This window comes from Aptenodytes forsteri, unplaced genomic scaffold (assembly GCF_000699145.1).
Source record: "Aptenodytes forsteri isolate BGI_AS27 unplaced genomic scaffold, ASM69914v1 Scaffold433, whole genome shotgun sequence".
Taxonomy (NCBI): domain Eukaryota; kingdom Metazoa; phylum Chordata; class Aves; order Sphenisciformes; family Spheniscidae; genus Aptenodytes; species Aptenodytes forsteri.
The window spans coordinates 670168-689601 of record NW_008795028.1 but is presented as its reverse complement, the minus strand read 5'-3'; the positions used below and the strand labels follow the sequence as shown (position 1 = coordinate 689601).

At 35.7% G+C, this 19434-nt stretch overlaps 1 protein-coding gene across 1 annotated transcript in view; it reads right to left on the bottom strand.

Moving 5' to 3' along the window:
• Nucleotides 1–11245, bottom strand: part of RALYL (RALY RNA binding protein-like) — a 129867-nt gene extending 118622 nt beyond the window's left edge. The window contains exon 1 of the mRNA XM_009276030.1: nucleotides 11146–11245. Within this exon, the coding sequence (XP_009274305.1) occupies nucleotides 11146–11182 (37 nt within the window). The 5' untranslated portion in view covers nucleotides 11183–11245. The remainder of the gene's footprint in view (nucleotides 1–11145) is intronic.
• Nucleotides 11246–19434: the final 8189 nt, after the last annotated feature.

Sequence of the window (19434 nt, the reverse complement as noted above, 5' to 3'; positions counted from 1 at the left end):
GTGAGCCTCTCTATAGAACATTTTAATGAGTTTTCTTATTATTACTGGTGTTACTTTTTACCAGTTAGTAAGGACAGCACAAGAATTTCTCTAATTTCTAGAACTTTCATTCATCATTGGACAAATCCTTCAATATATCACACTGACTCTGCCATGACAGCATTAAATGGAAAGATCACTAGTACCATTTGACTCTAGCATCTCCATCAAATGACCCCTAAATATTCTTTTTAAAAATCTTCACCTTGATAGGAAGGTATTAAATCCTTTGAACTTCAATATAGACATGAACTCTGTCATAAACCATTTTGTTCTCATCTCATATTTTCTAGAGGCCAGATCATCACGTTCATGCACTGTCAAATAAAGTGTTAAATTACATTAATGTCCTAATGTTTCTGAATAATTTATGTTTAGAAAATTTATAATATAACAGTGAGCAGTATGAATGTATTCTGAATGGGTTATAGCTTCTCTTAAAAAACCACTTATGGCAGGGGTTATAAATTGGCTGCTTAATTTTCATTTTCCTGAAACACAGCCAAATATGTGGTTATTAAAAAAAAAAAATTCTTTTTCCTTTACTACATGTATTTTAAACTGATTTGGCTGGTGGCTTTTGAGAACTGAGAGAATGAAAATACATACACATGCTTTTCTGCTGTTTTTCAATGCCTGTCTGATAAAAGACATACAAAACTGACTTGCCAAATTTCTTTTATCTCTATTAGGTGAAGAGGGACCAAACTGAGGGGCAGATCTCTGAAGATTCAGTTAATGCCCAACAACAACCCATGCCTCTTAAAAAGCATCAATCTTCTGTACAATACATTCTTAAGGCCTGACTACATAGTTTCCCAAGAAGGATTGCCTAAGATATTTTATCTCATAATATACTATTTCACAAATTCTTTTTTGCAAGGAAACAAGTTGTCTGCCAACTATGTAAACGCAACTTGGCTTCTGCTGCTGTCCATGGCAAGATACTTACATGGCCTAAATTAAAGGATCCAGGTGTGCTTTTGAGCACAAGACATAGTTGCTTTCTTGCCAACATCCCAACTCCCTGCTGGGAGAGCTCCAGCAACATCCTCACTTTTGCCCATTCCTGGACTCTGCTCTTCACAGAGGAAAACCCGAGTATGGAGTTGGATGGGACCATCGTGTCCTTACCTAACCTAGATCCTGGGGAGAAATGACTTCAGAAATCAGTTTGAATGCTGGCTTAGTGTGTATTTATATCTACATGTATGAACAATAATAACCTGGAAGATTGTCTACATACAAAGTAGATCCTGAACTTTTTAAAAAGTCACAGGTAGGAAAATCAGATTACTTGGGAGACTAAAGTATGTTTTGATGGTGTAACATCTAAGTCTCTAACAACTCCAAAACATTAATGCTTAATGGCTGTGCGGTAGCTTGTGTGTAACAACAGTAGCTGTTTGTATTAATTTTTCTCAGCAAACCGCTACAACAAATGGTAGTAAATTGGACACTTTTATGGCAGTTTCAACAGGTGCTCCAACCAAGTGGCTGAAGAAACAGAATAAACAGGCATTCACTTGTAAGACGTTCCCTTCAAATCTGATTTAAATCCCAAAGAAAGGGCTCCTGGGGCATGTTACATGGCTGTTTTCTGTGAACGCAGTGTGTAGGACAACATAATTGTCACTCTTTTCTAAGCAATAAAGCCTTGATTCAACACTATTTCTGTCAATGTGAATTTTGCCATTGATTTCACTATTGCATGACCAAAACTTTAGGTTCATGTAAAAATAATCAATAAAACAAAAAGAACACCTGGAGGAGATGTTCAAAGGCACAAAATGTTGTTAAAAGCCTGCTTGCTGGAACTGACTTTCGTCAGAGATCAGCTGGCAAATTGTCACTGGACATTTTTCCCTTCTACTCTCTGATGCATGTCCTAAATTCTGCAGACAGATATGCATAGTGTATATCACTTACATGAAACCTAACTATGCACAGAATATCTTTGTTTTTTAACTGCATTAAATGAGTCAGAAATAAGTTATAATGGGAAATGATATATGCCAGCCACTTCCCTTTAATTTTAAATTCTCAACATACAGCACTTGTTCATCATGTTCCTGGGTTATAAATTCCTGGCAGGAAGAATGTTACATAAGGGAAATATAAACCACTGCAAAAATTGTAAGCCAGTTATATGCATGATTTTTCTTTTTTTCCCCCCATTTATCTGCATTTCTGTTTATATACCTACAACTTCTTTTGAAAGTAAAATTTTTTTTTTAGACAATTTATGTGCTTCAAGTTGCCTATTTGAGTTACCAGGATCTGTAGACAGTAGTTGACCATATAGTATAAGGGAAATATAAACCACTGCAAAAATTGTAAGCCAGTTATATGCATGATTTTTCTTTTTTTCCCCCCATTTATCTGCATTTCTGTTTATATACCTACAACTTCTTTTGAAAGTAAAATTTTTTTTTTAGACAATTTATGTGCTTCAAGTTGCCTATTTGAGTTACCAGGATCTGTAGACAGTAGTTGACCATATAGTAAAATATAGATAATTCTATGGCAGATCTCTTTTGTTTGAATATGTACAGTACATTCTGTAGAAGTAGGTTTTAAATTCAGGTGTAAACATGTTCTCCAATGTTAAAAATAGCATTTTTGGCTTATCAAATATTTTGAAAACTGAATTCTATTAAACATTCTGAGTTAACATAATAATGTGCATATATATTCAGGCAAAGGTAAAAAGAAGATGTAAAAATGCATGCTAATGTATTTTTATGAAAAGGAAGAAAGAAATCAGGTTTCATGGTGACTGCACAAACATCTGCAGTGTGGAAATTCACGCAGCATTCATGGGCAGATCCATCTGATAGAATCTGCATTTTATGAGATATTCTCCTTCATTTTTTAAAAGGACCCTGGTCAAAGCATAAATCCAACTTATTATAAGAAAGGAATATAAAAGATTTTATGTTTACTTTCAAAATCTTGCTTGCTAGCATTGCTTTGACAATGTTAATTTGGAAAAAAATATTTTTCAATTAATCACCGAAGGGATTATTCTTACACACAGGAGATACTTCATAAAAGCACATATATTAATATTCATACCTCTGTAGACTAGAAATAATTTATTGTCCGGGCATTTTTTGGTCAAGTATAAGCAAAATATGTGTGAATAGCAGGAAAATATTTTCTTTTTGACAGAGATCAAAAAGAACTGAAGTAAGTTCATTTTGAACATGTGTTTACAACAGCTTGCCTGTGACAATCGAGATTGACTAAAAATTCACATGTAATATCTGTAACATACACAATAATTTCTGCAAATGTGCTCAGAAAGCTTTTTATCCCAGATTTTATAAAAAATTACAAATCATTGCATGTGCACGGTTACTCTCAAACTATTACAGAAGGCACTGGTGGCTGTATGCCATCCACTCATTGCATGCATCTAGCTACTCACTAATGAACCTGCTTTAGAAAAAGTCTTCTCTCCTAGTCGTGGCATCTGCATCAGCTGATCACTTTCAAGTGTAATGCAGTATGTGTGGTACATCACAGGTTACTTATATATCAAAATATACATTGCTGGGGACTGTGACACTGTAGACTGTTTTTCCTAGAAAGCTGATCAGTGAGTACCAACAAGGATGTAAGGACAATTGCAAAAAGCTTGACGGATTTTCTGCTCTCATGAAAGGAATTTGTAGACAAACATATCTTAATGTTTGAAAACTATTTTAGTTTTAGGGAATATCAGAGAAAGGAAAAAAGTGCTAGAGCTAGACCCATACTGGCATGACTCCATCTTTATAAGACTTAGTCCTCATCAAATATGTTAAATGGAAGATATAAAATGATACCCAGTGGGAAGGCCAATTAAATAAGTGCTTAGTGCACCAGAAATGTAATCATAATGTATGTTTCTGTTTCTCAGGACAGCCATCTCATTTTACAAGTGACCAGTACTAAATCGCTGAGATTTTCTTTGGCTTTTAGTTCAGCCACTGAGGGCAAGCAGGAAGGTACCTCCCTTACCCTACCACTCTCTCCCTGATTTTTTTTTTAAATGATAAACTGTAAGTTTAAAAAGATATCTTCCCTTCAAAAAAGATAGCTCATAAAATGGAAAGACCATTTGCAGAATAATAAACAAGACTACTGAGTGTGGAGACTCTCTGGCATTAGGTTTCAGTTCTGTGCTGATAGAACATGTTACCCTGCAGTAACACAATGAAAATATAGCAAAGACAAAGTGTTGCAAATAGCTGTGCAAAACCTTCAGTGAGTCCTAAGGAAATAATATCTGAACGCAGGCAGTAAAACCAGGCTAGAAGGTCACACCTAGATCCAGCTTTATGACAGACCTGGAGGTGAACCAAAATCAGCAAGAGAATTGCCTTTGGAAACTATTAATAAGACAGATACCAGCAATTTGGAGAACAATGGGTGTTCTATTTAAAGAATTACAGTTGGATGATTTTCTAAGGCAATTTCTAACTTGCCAGGGTCAAAAGAAGTTTTATAATACAATATGTATTATTTATTTATTTATTTATTTATGTTTGGTAAGCAGCCCTGTTTGGTGAAAAGCAGCCCTAGGCAGACTTTATTTTGTGGGAAGTTCAACAAAAACCAAAGAATAGTTTGTAGAAATCAGTGCAGGCTTCTGCAAAGAACAATGAGGAAGAGATGCCACCTTAGTTTTAAGCAGGGGCAGAAAAATCTATAACCATAATCCACAACATAAACTGACAACGCAGCCTATTTTTCAGAATGTTTAACACTCTAATAACTGAAAAAAACAGAAGAAATGAGATGGAACAGAGGAAAGCAGAAATTTAAGGCCAAAATGTGAGCTCTTCAAAACGAAAAATGTGATGCTGAACGCTCCATAGATATGAGCTGGAGTCTAAATATTAGTCATATGTGCCCACAGTCTTCATTGTAATGCCACTCTAATGTACCTGAGATCTCTGTCCCTTCTGGGCTGTGTACGGAGGGAGGAGGGGGAATGTTTCCAAAGTAATGTCTAGAAATGTTTCTGGATTTTACTGTCAAAGAATCTCAAAGATAAAACTGCTGAAAAAATGCTGGACTTTATGTGACATTTAGGTCTTGGCTGATGCTTCACAACCAGTAAATATCCCTTTAATGGTTTATCAGATTTTGGACAATCATTTGAGAGGTATTTTTTAAAACTTTATGATTTTTTTCCTTGTAAAGGTGTCAATGCGCACATACTGTGCTTGGTCTTATCACTGGTTGTCTTTCTATATAGATTGCTTTAAACTATGATTACCTTCAACCTGCTGATTGTTATTTTAATAGATTTCACTTTTTAAAACTATTACTGGTTTTCCCAGATCTCAGGTCATTATTGAAGTACAGTCCCAGAACTCGTAAGTTTTGATTCCTTGTGGAAGACTAACCAACACGCAGTAAGTGCTGTTTCACTGATGATAAATTGTGTTACTGATGAACATAGCCACATTTGCTGCCAGCCTGAGCAGGGCTGAGAACTGGAATTCTATGTGTGCGTGAAAACCAGTATTACATTTATAGTTCTGATATGTTCTTAGTTTTCAATGAGCTTTCAAATACAAACTTTCAATTGTGTGGTACATTCGTTTGTTAATTCCCCTAATACATTTCAAATCACATAATCCAAATTATATGATTTGCATATGTTCATCTTTTTTAGTCATTCCCTTTTTATGATCCTTGACAGTAACTGGTGTATTTTTATGAGATCTCCCCAGCTTTCTAATTATTCTTTTTGTTGAAACGTTTTATATTGCCCACTATTCTACTAACTTACTTATGCAAAATAAAGAAACCGCTCCCAACATTAAAACCATAACCTTTTTAATGAAGCCAAAGCTATTATTAAGGTTTTTTGCTGCCCTAAATTTCTCCTCCATAAAACTGAAATGACTCGTTGGATTTCTTTGTTATGTTCTCCACTTGCATTTCAGGTGTTCTGACTTCTGCTCTCAGACAATTTTTTTAGAAGTCGCTTCTGAATCTGTACTTGCACTGTTTATTCCTTTCTCTCCCCTTTTCAAGACAGACTGTAAGGTCTTGATTCCTCAAGCTTTCCTCCTCACTTTTAGTATTTCCTCCCAGCATTTACTCTACAGGGACAAAAAAATCTACTTTTGTTTTTCTTCCTGAGGCAGACTCCTACCGAGCAGTGGGGAGCATCACGTGAGTTGTGCATGTAGGGTTTGGTCAGACTATTAATCTCTCAAAAGATGCTTTTTGAAACAATTACCTTTCAATACTTTTGATTCACTTGTACAGTCTAGAAGCAGAAAAAACTTGTCTGCTTTAGAAGTCTACACAGACACTTGAAAAATTGTGAAAGAAAAAATTCTAGCTTATTTACCCTGCATGCTTCACTAAGGGACATATGTCTTAAGTTTCACTGTTTAGTAACATTGGAAAATGAATAATTTCAAACAAACCAACTTTCTCAGGTCACAATGAATTCCCTTCAAAGCTATGTGAAGAGTGCTTCTATCCCTCGAGCCCCTGACTTGTTGAGTAGCAATTATATTTTTTTTTGTATAAAGATGTTATCCATGTGATGTGAATGTTCAATGACATTTGTACTCCTGCAGGTCATGAGGGCCTTCTTGCTCTGCCTTATTACTGATGATACATTTAATTGTGCTGAACTCTACTTCCTCAAAAGGTATGCAGCAATAGGAATATCCTGGGGCTATTCTAGGACAGCTTTACATGAAGAAAGCTGTCTCTATGTCATGCTGAAGAGATATTCCCTTGTTGTCTGGGTCTCTGATGTTTTAAGGAAAGAGGCAGAGTTTTCTTATATGTATCTGGGTCAGTAACTACACTTGTTTTCCCCAATGAGATCACTTTAACTCCTAGCACACGTTGTATTAAAGGCTGCTATTTTCTTTGAGCAGCAGCAGCCTTGGTATTGGGGGCTCTTTATTGCCCTAAGAGGTAAAAAGGAGACGTGTACATGCTACTTTCTACAGCACTCTGCATGCAGGGAAACCTAGGACTGGACAAACAAAATTGGGGACTGAGGGCAAAGAATCATGATACATTTGACAATTACAGGTAAAGCTGTGACATGTCTCCTTTGAGGAGAGAGAGATTGCCAGAATAAAAGGAAGTATGATGTCTACCCTCTCATTACTTTTTCAAAAAAACCCTGAAATACAACTAATCATCTGTTGGTTTTAAAAGAAGCAAAATCTTCACAAGATCTGGATGATACTTTACAAAAAATACTGTTCACAGCATGTCAGCATAAAAAATAGCAATGACTATTTCAGCTAAGCAAACTGTAATATGCCATGGAAACAGATATTTTACATGGAGCTGGTAGCCAAGCCTTGGCAGAAGTCATTAATGCATTTGGAGCACAATTTCAGGCCCATTTTATGTTGACAGCGTTCTTCACATTGTCATGAATGAGTTTGGGATCAATGCCTTGGAATTAACGGGGCAGGATCTGTAGCTGCACTTATGATAACTGTTGACTTTATCAGTGGTTCCTAATATTCAAAAGTAACTGCTCTTTGCCTCAACTGTCATTGTGCTCTGACTGCCATTGCTGACATGCCCAGAAGATTCCATGAAGCACCAAAAACATGAAGATGAAGAAAGCAAAAGATAAGTCCTATTTTTCCTCTTAATTTTCCCATCTTTACCTTAACTTTCCGACCCCCATTTCTGGTGTGTAGCATGGAAGTCCCACACTAGCCTCTGCACTCCAGGCATCACTCTGCCATCTCCTCCCAGGTGTTGCTGCACACCTTCCTTAAAACACAGCTGCCTGCCACACTGGCCATTACTGTCTCTTTCTCCTTTTGCATTTCTTCCAAGTCAAATTTACAGTGTTAGACTGAAGCATCATTAAGGATCATCTTTTCATTCTTTTCATACACAGCCTTCCAAAATGTGGTCCTGATTTAAGTTGTGAAGCTACACTAACCATGAGTAAATAATAATGATGTGAATTTCTTAAAGTTGATTTATAGGTAAGTCAATTTTTTTCCAACGTTTTGTCTTCAAGGGTAGTAGCCTGCCTTGATTCCTGTAACAGTGAAGTCTACAAGAAAGAACCCAATGAAAAATGGATGCCTACTACTTGCTTCATGAGAGGAGGCTTGGAGGCATGGCATCTCCAGAAGATGTGAATGACTGCCTCTCCATGGAGAAAACCCACATGTGCACTGCAGCTTACAGCAAGTCTTACCCTGACCATCCTCCTTAGCAGCTGCAGCCCCAAAACAGGTCAGTCTGAGATTCAAACCTTTTATTTCAGAAAAGCTGTACTACACATGTTTACCAATTTTTCAGTGTTTATAAGATTGCAACTGTTACAATGGTTTCCCCTCATTCAGCCTTTAGGTCTGTGCAATGAAACGAGAATCCAGCCTATCAGTTGGATAACATCCTGAATTAAGGATAAAGCACGCTATAAATCTGGGTGTGCAGACACATGTACACATGGAGATTGTATGTATATGCATAGGTAGGTACATACAAACACTCATACAGAAATAGCCTTAATCTGAATTTTGTTTAGTGTTGCAAGTTTCACAGTGATATTTCACTGTGATATTTATTTTTAAGTCTCACTAGTTACAACCATGTATGGAATAAATAAAACATGTTAACTACTTAATATGAGTTCCACTTTGACTAGAATCAAAAACAAAGGTACAATGAAAGTGAAATACTAAGATTAGTTTTGAACTTAGAAGTCTTATGTACAATGCTGCAGCTGAAAAAATATATAGGGAACCTTTATCCTATTCATATAGACAGATAAGTAGACCCATTTTTTTGCATCTACTCCCCTAGCAAGAGTTTTGTACCTGGGACAGAAATTGGAAATGGGCATTCCTTATATTTTATGTTAGAAAAAGGTCATTATGTCTCTATTTTTTCTGTCCTCCTTTCTAATCTGATGTACTTTTAAATTAAGTACAAAATACCTTTACATCCTTCTTCAAACATTAAAGAAAAAAATGGGTTAGGAAAGCAATGCTTGTAATACTGTTCAGAATGTACCAAATCCAGAAGCAGAATTTCAATGAATAAGAAAAAGCCACAAAGCTCACTTTTGTTTTATGCCAGATGTTCAAGTGTTTTATTGAGAGTTAGTGAGGAGATATAAACCCCAAGGTTCACCCTACATATATTGGAAATTATATACTAATTTTTTTTTTAATTGTTTATTAAGGGTCACCAAAAATGCCTCCAAGTTTGAAATAGAACATGTGTTAAATGTACTGGACAGAAAATGTAGTACTTGTCTACTGTTTAACACAGCTGCTACCATTATCCCTTGTATTTTCGAATAACAATTACTTAGATGAAATCTATCCTTCAAAAAGCCTTTGAGTGATATGAATAGTAGCAATATCAAAATTACTCAAATTGTTTTGTTTGTCTGTTAAGGCTTTTGCAGTTGCTAATTAACTAAGAGATATTAATGAAGCATCCATGTATACAGTACTGGTATCTAATATAAAGGAGACAGTTTTATTGAGATATTTTATTGATTAGGATCTTGAAGTTAGAGACAGTTTTAAAAACAAAAAAACATTGCTACAGCCATCCTCATAATTACAAATTTGATTCTAATTATGTTTCATTCTTTTTTTTTTTTTTCCCTCTTGGCAAATCACAGATTTTCCTCGGGGTCAGCAGGGGTGGAGGGGAAAGGGGAAGAAGGCAGGTTCTCTCCATGAAAGCATTCTTAAAAGCATCTCATGCAGTTTTCATGAATGACTATATCCCTACAACAAAAAACCTAACAACTCAGCTACCCAGTCACAAATTTTGTTATTGTACACCATAACCAGGCTTGAACAGGAGAGAATGCAAGAATGCAGCTGGCTATAGAAAGAGCTCCCGGTTTACATAATAACAGTGATAGTAATTAGTATGTTAAAATGAACTAGATTAATTATAATCTGCCTGTATATAAATAATTTTCTTTCACTGCTGCTACGGGAACAAAATTTATGATAATTTATTTTATTTGAATGTGAAGCAGATGATTGATTTCTGTTGCAGAGATTTTAGCAGAGATCTGTCCTGCAAACTTTCTACATGCAGCACATCCATTTGTTTTGGGCAAGAAAAAGTGGAGACCTGTACAGATGAAGCTCTAAGGACCAGAAACTGAGGTCAGTGATACAGCTGCATATATCCCTTCAACTCTGAACAGTAACAATGCTCCTGTCCAAATACAATCCAAACTTTTCTTCTTCCAAATTGATATACCTCCCCTCCTGCTCTCTCCCTGAAAACACACAGTCTCTACATGGCATTTTTCTTAGAGGAATGTGTTTTTTCTCAGCCTCAGACATGCTCCCCCTTTATAACTTGGCCTCTTGCTAGATTTTCTTACAGTAACACATACTTCATGACCTGACCCACAGCACTTCATTTTTACTTGCCTCAGTCACCCTTCCGTAACGTTCTGGAGGAGGTAAGATTAGTACTGAAATTCTGCTGGCTGATGCCATAGAAATTTAAAAAGTCAAACAGGTGCTTGACTGGAACTCATGCATTTAGAAGCCAGTGAATTTTCAGGGCTGGAGTGTCTTAAATACACAACAGAGACACATGCGTGCTTCCCTCCCCCCAGTTTCTGTTTCTGTGGTTTAAGCAAACTAGTTAATTATTCTGAAAGTTGTGGTGAAGGAAAATAAAATAACTGCCCTTAAAGTTCTGGTATTGCTGGCTTCCTAAAGCAAACCACATAAAGAAGTCCACCAAGTGAAAGCTTGTCAACCCTGTCAAGTCAAAGGTTATAGCTAGCCAGTCATTAAGCCCTCAATAAAGGATGCTAGTCTGAACTAAACTTACACTTGATCTCTATTTCTTTGTTGATATTATAAAGCAATCACTTACTGAGGGTTTCCATAGTAACAAGTGAGCTAATTTTTTATTTTAAAGCTCATTCATGCACTTAACATATAGATACAGTGGGATAATTGGCAGGGAATACTGCTCCTGCTTTTCTGGTATTATTTAACCAGAGCAGGGTGAAGTAAAGCATGGTTTTCAATGAAACTGGAGATCTGTTTTTCCCTCCTCTGTAAGAACATTAAAAAAACTTTACAATTTACTTACATCTTTGGTTTCTGCGTTTGCTCTTGTACATAGTCATTCTGAAGAAATTCCACTTTCTAAGAAATAATTGCCTTGAACACAGACAAAAGAGATGAGATCGTGCTTCTGCTTTCCAGTGAGACAGTTGCTCACTGACAGAAGGTAACCAGCAATCTCTCGGAGAAAGGCAGGGTAATACCATTCTCCTAGAATCCAGGGGAGATGCTACTGGCTCTGACTATTTTCTCTGTTACAAAGCTCAGAGATGAAATATATTTATTTTCATATTTTTTCCAACGTGTTTGAAACCAGCTAATAAAATCCAGAAAGCATATAGAATCATCTAATCAGACAAAGTGGAGTAATGTGCTATTCTCTAGTCTGACACCAAGATTCCTCGAAAAAGCCCTGATACAACCAAAATTGCATAAATGACCTCATAAACTAATAAAAACTAACTTTTCATTGAGAGGTCTTAGAATTACGCATATGAGGACATTAAAATATTTTGGCCTAAATTTTCAAGCAAAATTACTATTAAAAAAAATCAACACGTTGATCAATGAAATCCTGACTGCAGGTCTGAGCTCATGAATAGGTTATTCAGGAAATAACACATAAAATGTAATTTTTTTCTTTTTCATGCCTATGTTTACTTCTACATTACCTTTCAATGATTTAATTTGGGAAAAGTGATTTAAGCAACATTCTGCTGATTGCTCATTTTTATAACTACTTCATTGCCCACTAGTCTGTTGAATCACAAGGTCATGGGAAAAAAAGTGGCAGCATTGTATGATCTTCCACATACATGTATGTCACCATTTCAAAGAATCCAGACATATTCCGAAAGGGAGCAGGGGAAAGGGGAAGAAATTCTTGCTGTGTTAGGGAGATGAGAGGTATGACAACGTTCAAGAAGGTGCCAGTGGCAGCTATGGAGCTGGAAAGAGGTGGAAATTCCAGTTCATTCAGCAATAAATCTGCCTCCGATAAATGTGTGTGAAAGTATTTCTTAATGTTTTAAGAAATTCATGTTTTGAGATGCCCTTCATGTTATGAGATTTGGATCCCAGATGCCACAAATACAGAATTGTCAAAGGATTAGAGATAGAGGGTGCAGTAATGCAAAAATAATTAGTGACAGAAATGTCTTGAAAACTAATAAAAATAGTCTCATCATTTAAAATACATGGATTGAGAACAGCTCTCTAAACTTCTCAAAGAAATCTAAAGCTAATATCTTTGGCTTACATAAAAAAAAAAAAAAATCTGGTGCCTATGGATCATTCATGTTTCAGAAAGTAAAGAACAATCCTTTTCAAAGACAGGAACAGTTTGCAACATCCATTATCTAAAAGCATTGACCTACAGTTATTTTCTTCACCAAAAAAAAAAAAAAAAATTAAAAGAAATTAAAAGGTTTGCACCATCCATTATCTAAAAGCATTGACCTACAGTTATTTTCTTCACCAAAAAAAAAAAAAAAAATTAAAAGAAATTAAAAGGAATGTCTGAAACTACCTACCCACCCTAAAATTATACTTTTTCCATCTTTTTTTCCCCTCTCAGATTTTTGTTTATATCTCCAGTATAACTATTTTTAGCTTTGTGTATCATTTAATTTTCCTGTCAGTTTTTCAGTGTTCACATATCCTCACATTGACACACCTCTAGCTACTGAAGTGAAATCTTTACTTTATATTGGCTCTATTCATCTACTTTTCCTCCCTCTGTCAAAACCTGACCACATATCTTTTCATTTGCTTTGGATTTGTATCAGCATAGCTGGGAATAAAGTGTAGCCTGAAGAAAGTGAAAGCAATGGATGCATTTTTTAGATTTATTTAGTATTTCAACTACAGTCATCTCAAAATGCCACAGTTGAAATAACACCATCTCTATTGTGGAGGTCAACAGAAAGGTGGGAAATTGCAAAGCACATCAACAGTGACAGGAAGGAAAAATTTGGCTAAGTCATTGCTAACCATAGCGGCAGACAAAATGTCTGTACTATGTAGAAAGACCCTGCATGCCATATAGTCAAACAGCATTGCACAGTTTATATCCACTGAAGTCAGTATTCTTGCAGTAATTTATATGCACAGAGGATAATTCCCCAGTTTTCCTGCTTTATTTTTTTCTGTGAGTGAATTTCCAGCAGAATCAGGTCTGTGATCTGACTCAGAGATCTGTGGTCTCCTTTTAGATTTACTGTTTCGTGTAGCAATCTTTGGTCCCTTTTCTTGCTCTTTTTCTACTTCTACCTGAAGGTTCTCGTCCATATTATTCAGTTCAAATTTTCCTTCTTTAATTGATTTGGTAAGATGTCCTCAATCTTTTCCCTCAGCCCACATTAGATCTTAACTATAGAACTCATTCCTTTTCCTTATCATTAATGGCTAATTTTTCATTAATTTTTATCATGTGTTTAACCTAGACATATATTACTAGCTCTCCATTAACATACATTAGACGTATATACATATACATACATACATACAATGTATATATACCTATACATTACACATAATACACACAACAACATGTATATTTTTCCATTGTTCTTTTGTGCATTATTCTATTACAACAATGTATTTGTATGTAAATGTCTTAGTAATGGTATAAAATAAAAATATAAACTAAATGGAAATTTCATGGGATAAGAATTAATTTATTTTAAATCAATGATTCCTGAAAACACAGTCTTTCTTGATTTTACTTTGTGTTAATTGCAACTCTGATTACTTCTTCAGTACAGTGAAATGCATTTGCTAAAAATAATGTAAATACACTCTGGTGAATCATTCTAGGTCTGTTCATAAAAAAATATTGCAAAAAAAGTACTTGAATGTGCTGGCTAGCTTTGAGTGGGCACTGCAGCCTCCTGTTTCTCTATGTTACTGTTCGTTGTTAGAGGAGTTTAAAATTCACTTTCACACTATTACAGCTTTTAAAAAAGACAGAATCTTGTATATGGCTGGTTAAATGCAGCAAGCTTAGTGAGGTGGGAAGAAATGAATGGAACGTCTCAGCAACAAAAATCACCTACTCACATTAAGCTTATTACTTATTACTTTTCTACAAAGAAACATCTTCCAAAATGATTACAAAAGTTTAAAATATTCTTAAAACAGTCTGTTGGAATGAATTTTATCAGTTCATTGTTGCTGGTGGTAAAAGAATTAATAATGTCCACATCTGCACATCCCATGTCACCTCTCGCCCTTCTCTCCTCCCCACCCTACAGGTCCCAATAAGGCGTTTTTCTTTGAATACTGCAATAAATTTCTCAAACTGTTTCCTAAGCAGAGGGAAATAAAAAATACAGATATTTTACAAATATAACTGCTGACTTGAATGTCACATGTTACTCATCAATAAACACTTAGTCTGGGCTGTATCCTCGATTTTATTTTTAATGAGCAGATCTTAGACAAAAAAAGGAAGGTGGGGGAGGTTTAAAGTATGTTCTGTCTCTCAGTGTTTTAATTCAATGCACCCAAAGAGTCTTCTTAGATGACATCCTTCTAAGGCTTCCACTATGGTTATTTTTATGATGTCAACTAAGAAAATATTACATCTATGAATATGAATTAATTTCTTTCTTAAAATAAATGATATGTGTAGGGACCAACATTTACCCTCTTCCAAGTAAGAAATGCTCCTTAACGCAATTATTGATACATTAAGATAATGCACTTGACATGTGTGCATCTTTTACTGGTAAAAATTTGGCCAATCATCTGACAATAATGCTTTTTAACATGGTGTTACATTAGATAAATAAAATTCACTTTACCAAGAGATGCCATTTAGCTATTAAGGCAAGTTTATGATAACACATTCCCTTTATGATGTAATGAGGACAGAGCTTAAAATATTGGCCAAACCATACCCCTGACTAACACTGCTACAATACTGAACATACTGTGGCAAGCAGAATAAGAAAGAGTAAAATTTGTACTTCTCATGCTTACAACTATAAGTTAGAGTTTCATAAATACTTTACAAGAGACAACAAAGCTGGCTAGCAGTCCTGAAACAGACCAGAAATAAAGACCGATGAAAGTGCCAAAGAAGGAAAATTTTATTAAAAGTTTACCTGTAGACTAAAGGGCTCCATTCAGCTGCATAAACTTTGATGTCTAGCAATACTTTGATGATTTATGGCATCTGAGACGTCCACACAGTGCCAGAAAATATGGCACAGGACCTGTATGAAAGCTACAACTTTCTCAAGCACTCTGCTGAAGTCAAATCCATCTTAAATGGCTCTAGGCAAATATTTAGGCAACTGAACCCAGCCCAAAGAGTTTATATTTTGCCCTTTTTCTGATAAGTGTCATTATTCTCTGGCTTTTTTATACTTAGGGTCATTGGTTCAAAGTGGTCCCAACCTGAACTCTCAGGCCTTGACCCTGCACGAGTCAATGGATACATGTGGAGGAGAACCCCTACAGAGATCCACAAAAATCCAGGTGGGGAAGAGGAAAAAATCCTGCCTGTTGCAGGCCTGTGATTGATTGCAGTAAGAATTATATGGAAAGAGAAAATTATAAGATGTATGACTGAGAATTTTTAAATATCCTCAGAGAGGCCACTATTTGTTAGTACACAATCCACAGCTGATTGTGTGGATTAAAAAATAGTGTCATATGGGGAAGAGGAATGCCTGTTGCCTGTTGCAGGCCTGTGATTGATTGCAGTAAGAATTATAAGAAAATTATGAGGAGAACCCCTACAGAGATCCACAAAAATCCAGGTGGGGAAGAGGAAAAAATCCTGCCTGTTGCAGGCCTGTGATTGATTGCAGTAAGAATTATATGGAAAGAGAAAATTATAAGATGTATGACTGAGAATTTTTAAATATCCTCAGAGAGGCCACTATTTGTTAGTACACAATCCACAGCTGATTGTGTGGATTAAAAAATAGTGTGGATAAAAGAGAAATAATGTAGCACAATACTTTCAAATCAGCAGTACTTCTTTTTGCTAAAGCCAAAAAGACTGTCAAAATGTTTTAACAGTCTTCCTTTACTTCAGCCAGTTTTTATTCTGCCCAAGTGTTCATATCCAGAAGAATATACAGTTTGCAAGATTTCATGAAAGCCTCAAATATTCATCAAAAGCTGCATTAGAAAGAAATTTGTTACATTCACAGCATTCCCATCATTTACTGATTTAGAAAAACATCAGAAGAAATTAGTTTTTTCTGGAGATGTTTGATTTTTAGAAAACTATTTGGCTGTTTCTTGTCTCTATTATCTTCTACATTTCTGCTGACCTATTTTACTTTCCTTCAGTACTATCAGACAGTAATGACACTTCACCACAAAAGATTCTTTTTTAGATAACAGGAGAAAGCCCCCCAGGTGCTGGTCCTACTTTCACCATAGGCAATTTTCTCTTTTTCAATGAAACTTCTTCACTAGAATATCATTTGTCTCATTGTTATACTAGCATTTATCTTTAGTCTTTAAGGAATTCACTGTCAAGCCTCCCTCATTAGACTAAGCTCTTTTTACCAGATGTCACTATTACCATTTAGCAATATGATCACAGAGGTATGAAAGAAAGCCTGCCACCTTCTTTCTCAGGTAGGAGCCCATGCTGGCTCTTCCTCCTGTCTCTTGCCCTGTTCACACCACGTTCTCATTCCTCCAGCAAAAACATTAGAAAAGCATTTGGATATTTTTCTGTGACTAACAATTTCCAAAGTTTACAGTGTCATTTCCTACAAATGTAAGGTTAGAATCAACATCCGCATGTCTGAAAGTAAAATCTCCATCTATTAGTAAAGACAGGAATTTCAAAGAATCACAAAAGATTAGGAAAAAAACCCAACAACTAAGTAGAGGTACTTCATAACACTCTTTAAATACATGAAAGGCTGACACACACACACACACACACACACACACACAAAGAAAAAAAAAGGAAGAGTTAGTGAATAAGCCATTTTCTGTGTCTCTGGAGGTTAAGACAATCATGGACATAGACTGTAGCAACAGAGATTTAAATTAGTTCTTTGGAAACTTTGTTATTCATAAGGGTAGCTCTATGGTGCCTAAGAAGTGCTAAAAACTGTATCACTGAAGCATTTTAGAATAGGTTAGATATCTCAGAGGACCCTGACTAGGAGATGGATAAGATGAAATCTTGTAGTTTCTTTCAAACCTTACTTGTGATCCCATATGTCCAGATAAAATAGAAATCATCATAAGGTCCAGCACTAGCCAAGATTTGGTCTATGTTTGTCCTTCAGTCTACCTAATATTGATGGAGCATGCTAGGGGAACACTAGCATGACATGGGGAGAATTTACACCAACCAGTGTGAAGCATCTAATGTCTAGTACCTACTTTTAGGGAATCCTGTCAGACCAACTTTTGCTCTTGACACTGGAGCAGCTTCACCAACTGGGAATGAACGAGATCACCTGTGGTTGAACCCTGCTCTGAATCTTTCCAGCTACAGACACTGGTCTGCTAACTCAGGCACCTGTGGATACACATTATGAATATCCTTCAGAATTGCACTGTGTCCTCAATTACATTTGGGGAACTGCTACAAGATTCAGAGGAGCTACAATACATGGATATGTTGGAAGCCTGAACCTTCCACTTTGCAATTCAGAATCATGGTTTTACACAAAGAGTCACTCTGCAACTTTCTCCCTAGTCCCAAAGATTGACAGGGGCTCTGGAGAGGTTTGATACTTTCCCAGCTCTAACTTCCTTCTCATTATTCACACTGTCTTATATAACCCTTGAGTGAAACTTGGCCAATTCTATTCTGTTCCCAGTTCCAAAATGAATAATGCAGTTATGAATGCCTGATAGCTCATCCTTTTTTCAAAAAAAGTACTGTGCACAGTAACTACAGGTCCCTTTAGACTGGTAGCAATAACATAAAACTTTCTGTTCCTCCATCTGAAGAACATTTAGCTAGTATTTTAAACAGGTATAATAAGATATTCCTCTCTGAAATGTCTGAAAAAACAGTTAAACTTCAGGCTCAGAGTTAGATATTCTATATGATAGATTCTACAGTGGAAAAACACATCTTCCCTTCTGCTTTGGCAAGTGGAAAAAATGGTAAATCAATCTCAGATGAATGCCGTTCTGACTCCTTTCATTTGCTTTACACACTCCATAAGATCCAAGTTTGTTCCTCCTATCTTAGATCAGTTTCTTTCCTAATCCATCTCAGTTCTTGACAAGTTTGTCTTTGGCTAGTTTCCTTTTGGTTTTGAGCAATTTTAATGTTTTATTTTGTTTTGTTTTTCCTAAGTCTTGGCTTCTTTTCATCTCATCTTTAATTTGATTTTAGCCCGGTTTTATCTAGCCCTGACAGGTTTTCATTTGTTCTGCTACATGCTTTGGTTACTAGTTCGGCTGGGAGTTTTCATCATCTTTTATTTCATCTTGATGAGGTTGTCACCATCCAGCAACAATACTTCTTAGTTACTTTCACGCTATTTCTAAACACCTGTTCAACAACTGAGATGGTCTTAAGAGATGTTCTGCTTCAAACGTCTCTGATTGTGGAACTAAAACACACTTCCCTTCCATTAAAAGGAGTTAAAAGGTTTGTGTCCCAAATTGTTTTCCAAATATAAACCAAGATTCCACTCAAAAACATCTTTTCTTCAGAATTTGCATTAATATAATTCAGAATGCAAATGATTTATAAAGAGGTGGTCTGCATTAAACTATTTCTTAGTAATTCAATTTATGAGCTATATTACTAGAAAAGCTTGCCTACATTTCACCTTACAGTAATCCTTTCAATGATCATGATCTTCAAAGTTTTGCACAACATACTGAAGTTACAGTTCACAGATTTTCCTAAATACAGCACAAACACAATCCTGTCCTTGGAAACATATTCATTTAATACAAAACTGTAGAAAAATGGCTATCAGTTTTACGATAACAGTTTTTATCTGTGCTAGTTAGTAGCATGTTAAGAAGTTCATTATCCTAGGTCATGAGTCTAGAATTAACATTTCAAAATGTAACAGTTTTTATCCAGTTGGTAAATTTTTAATCCTAGTGGAAAACTGTCAGAAAGTCATTAAGTAATAGAAATTTTTTCTTCCTTGTTGTTAAATCTGAAATAAGTCATGATGCCTGTAGCAGGCACCAGTTTTCATCATCTCGGAGCTGGTAGATCTTACAGGATACTGCAAATATAAAAGGGTGGACAAATACCAGATGTGGAGCAAAAGCAGCACTACTGAATTAAAAAAAATATTTAAGTTTTTAATAGACCAGCAAGTGCTCAATTGTGGATTTAATAAAA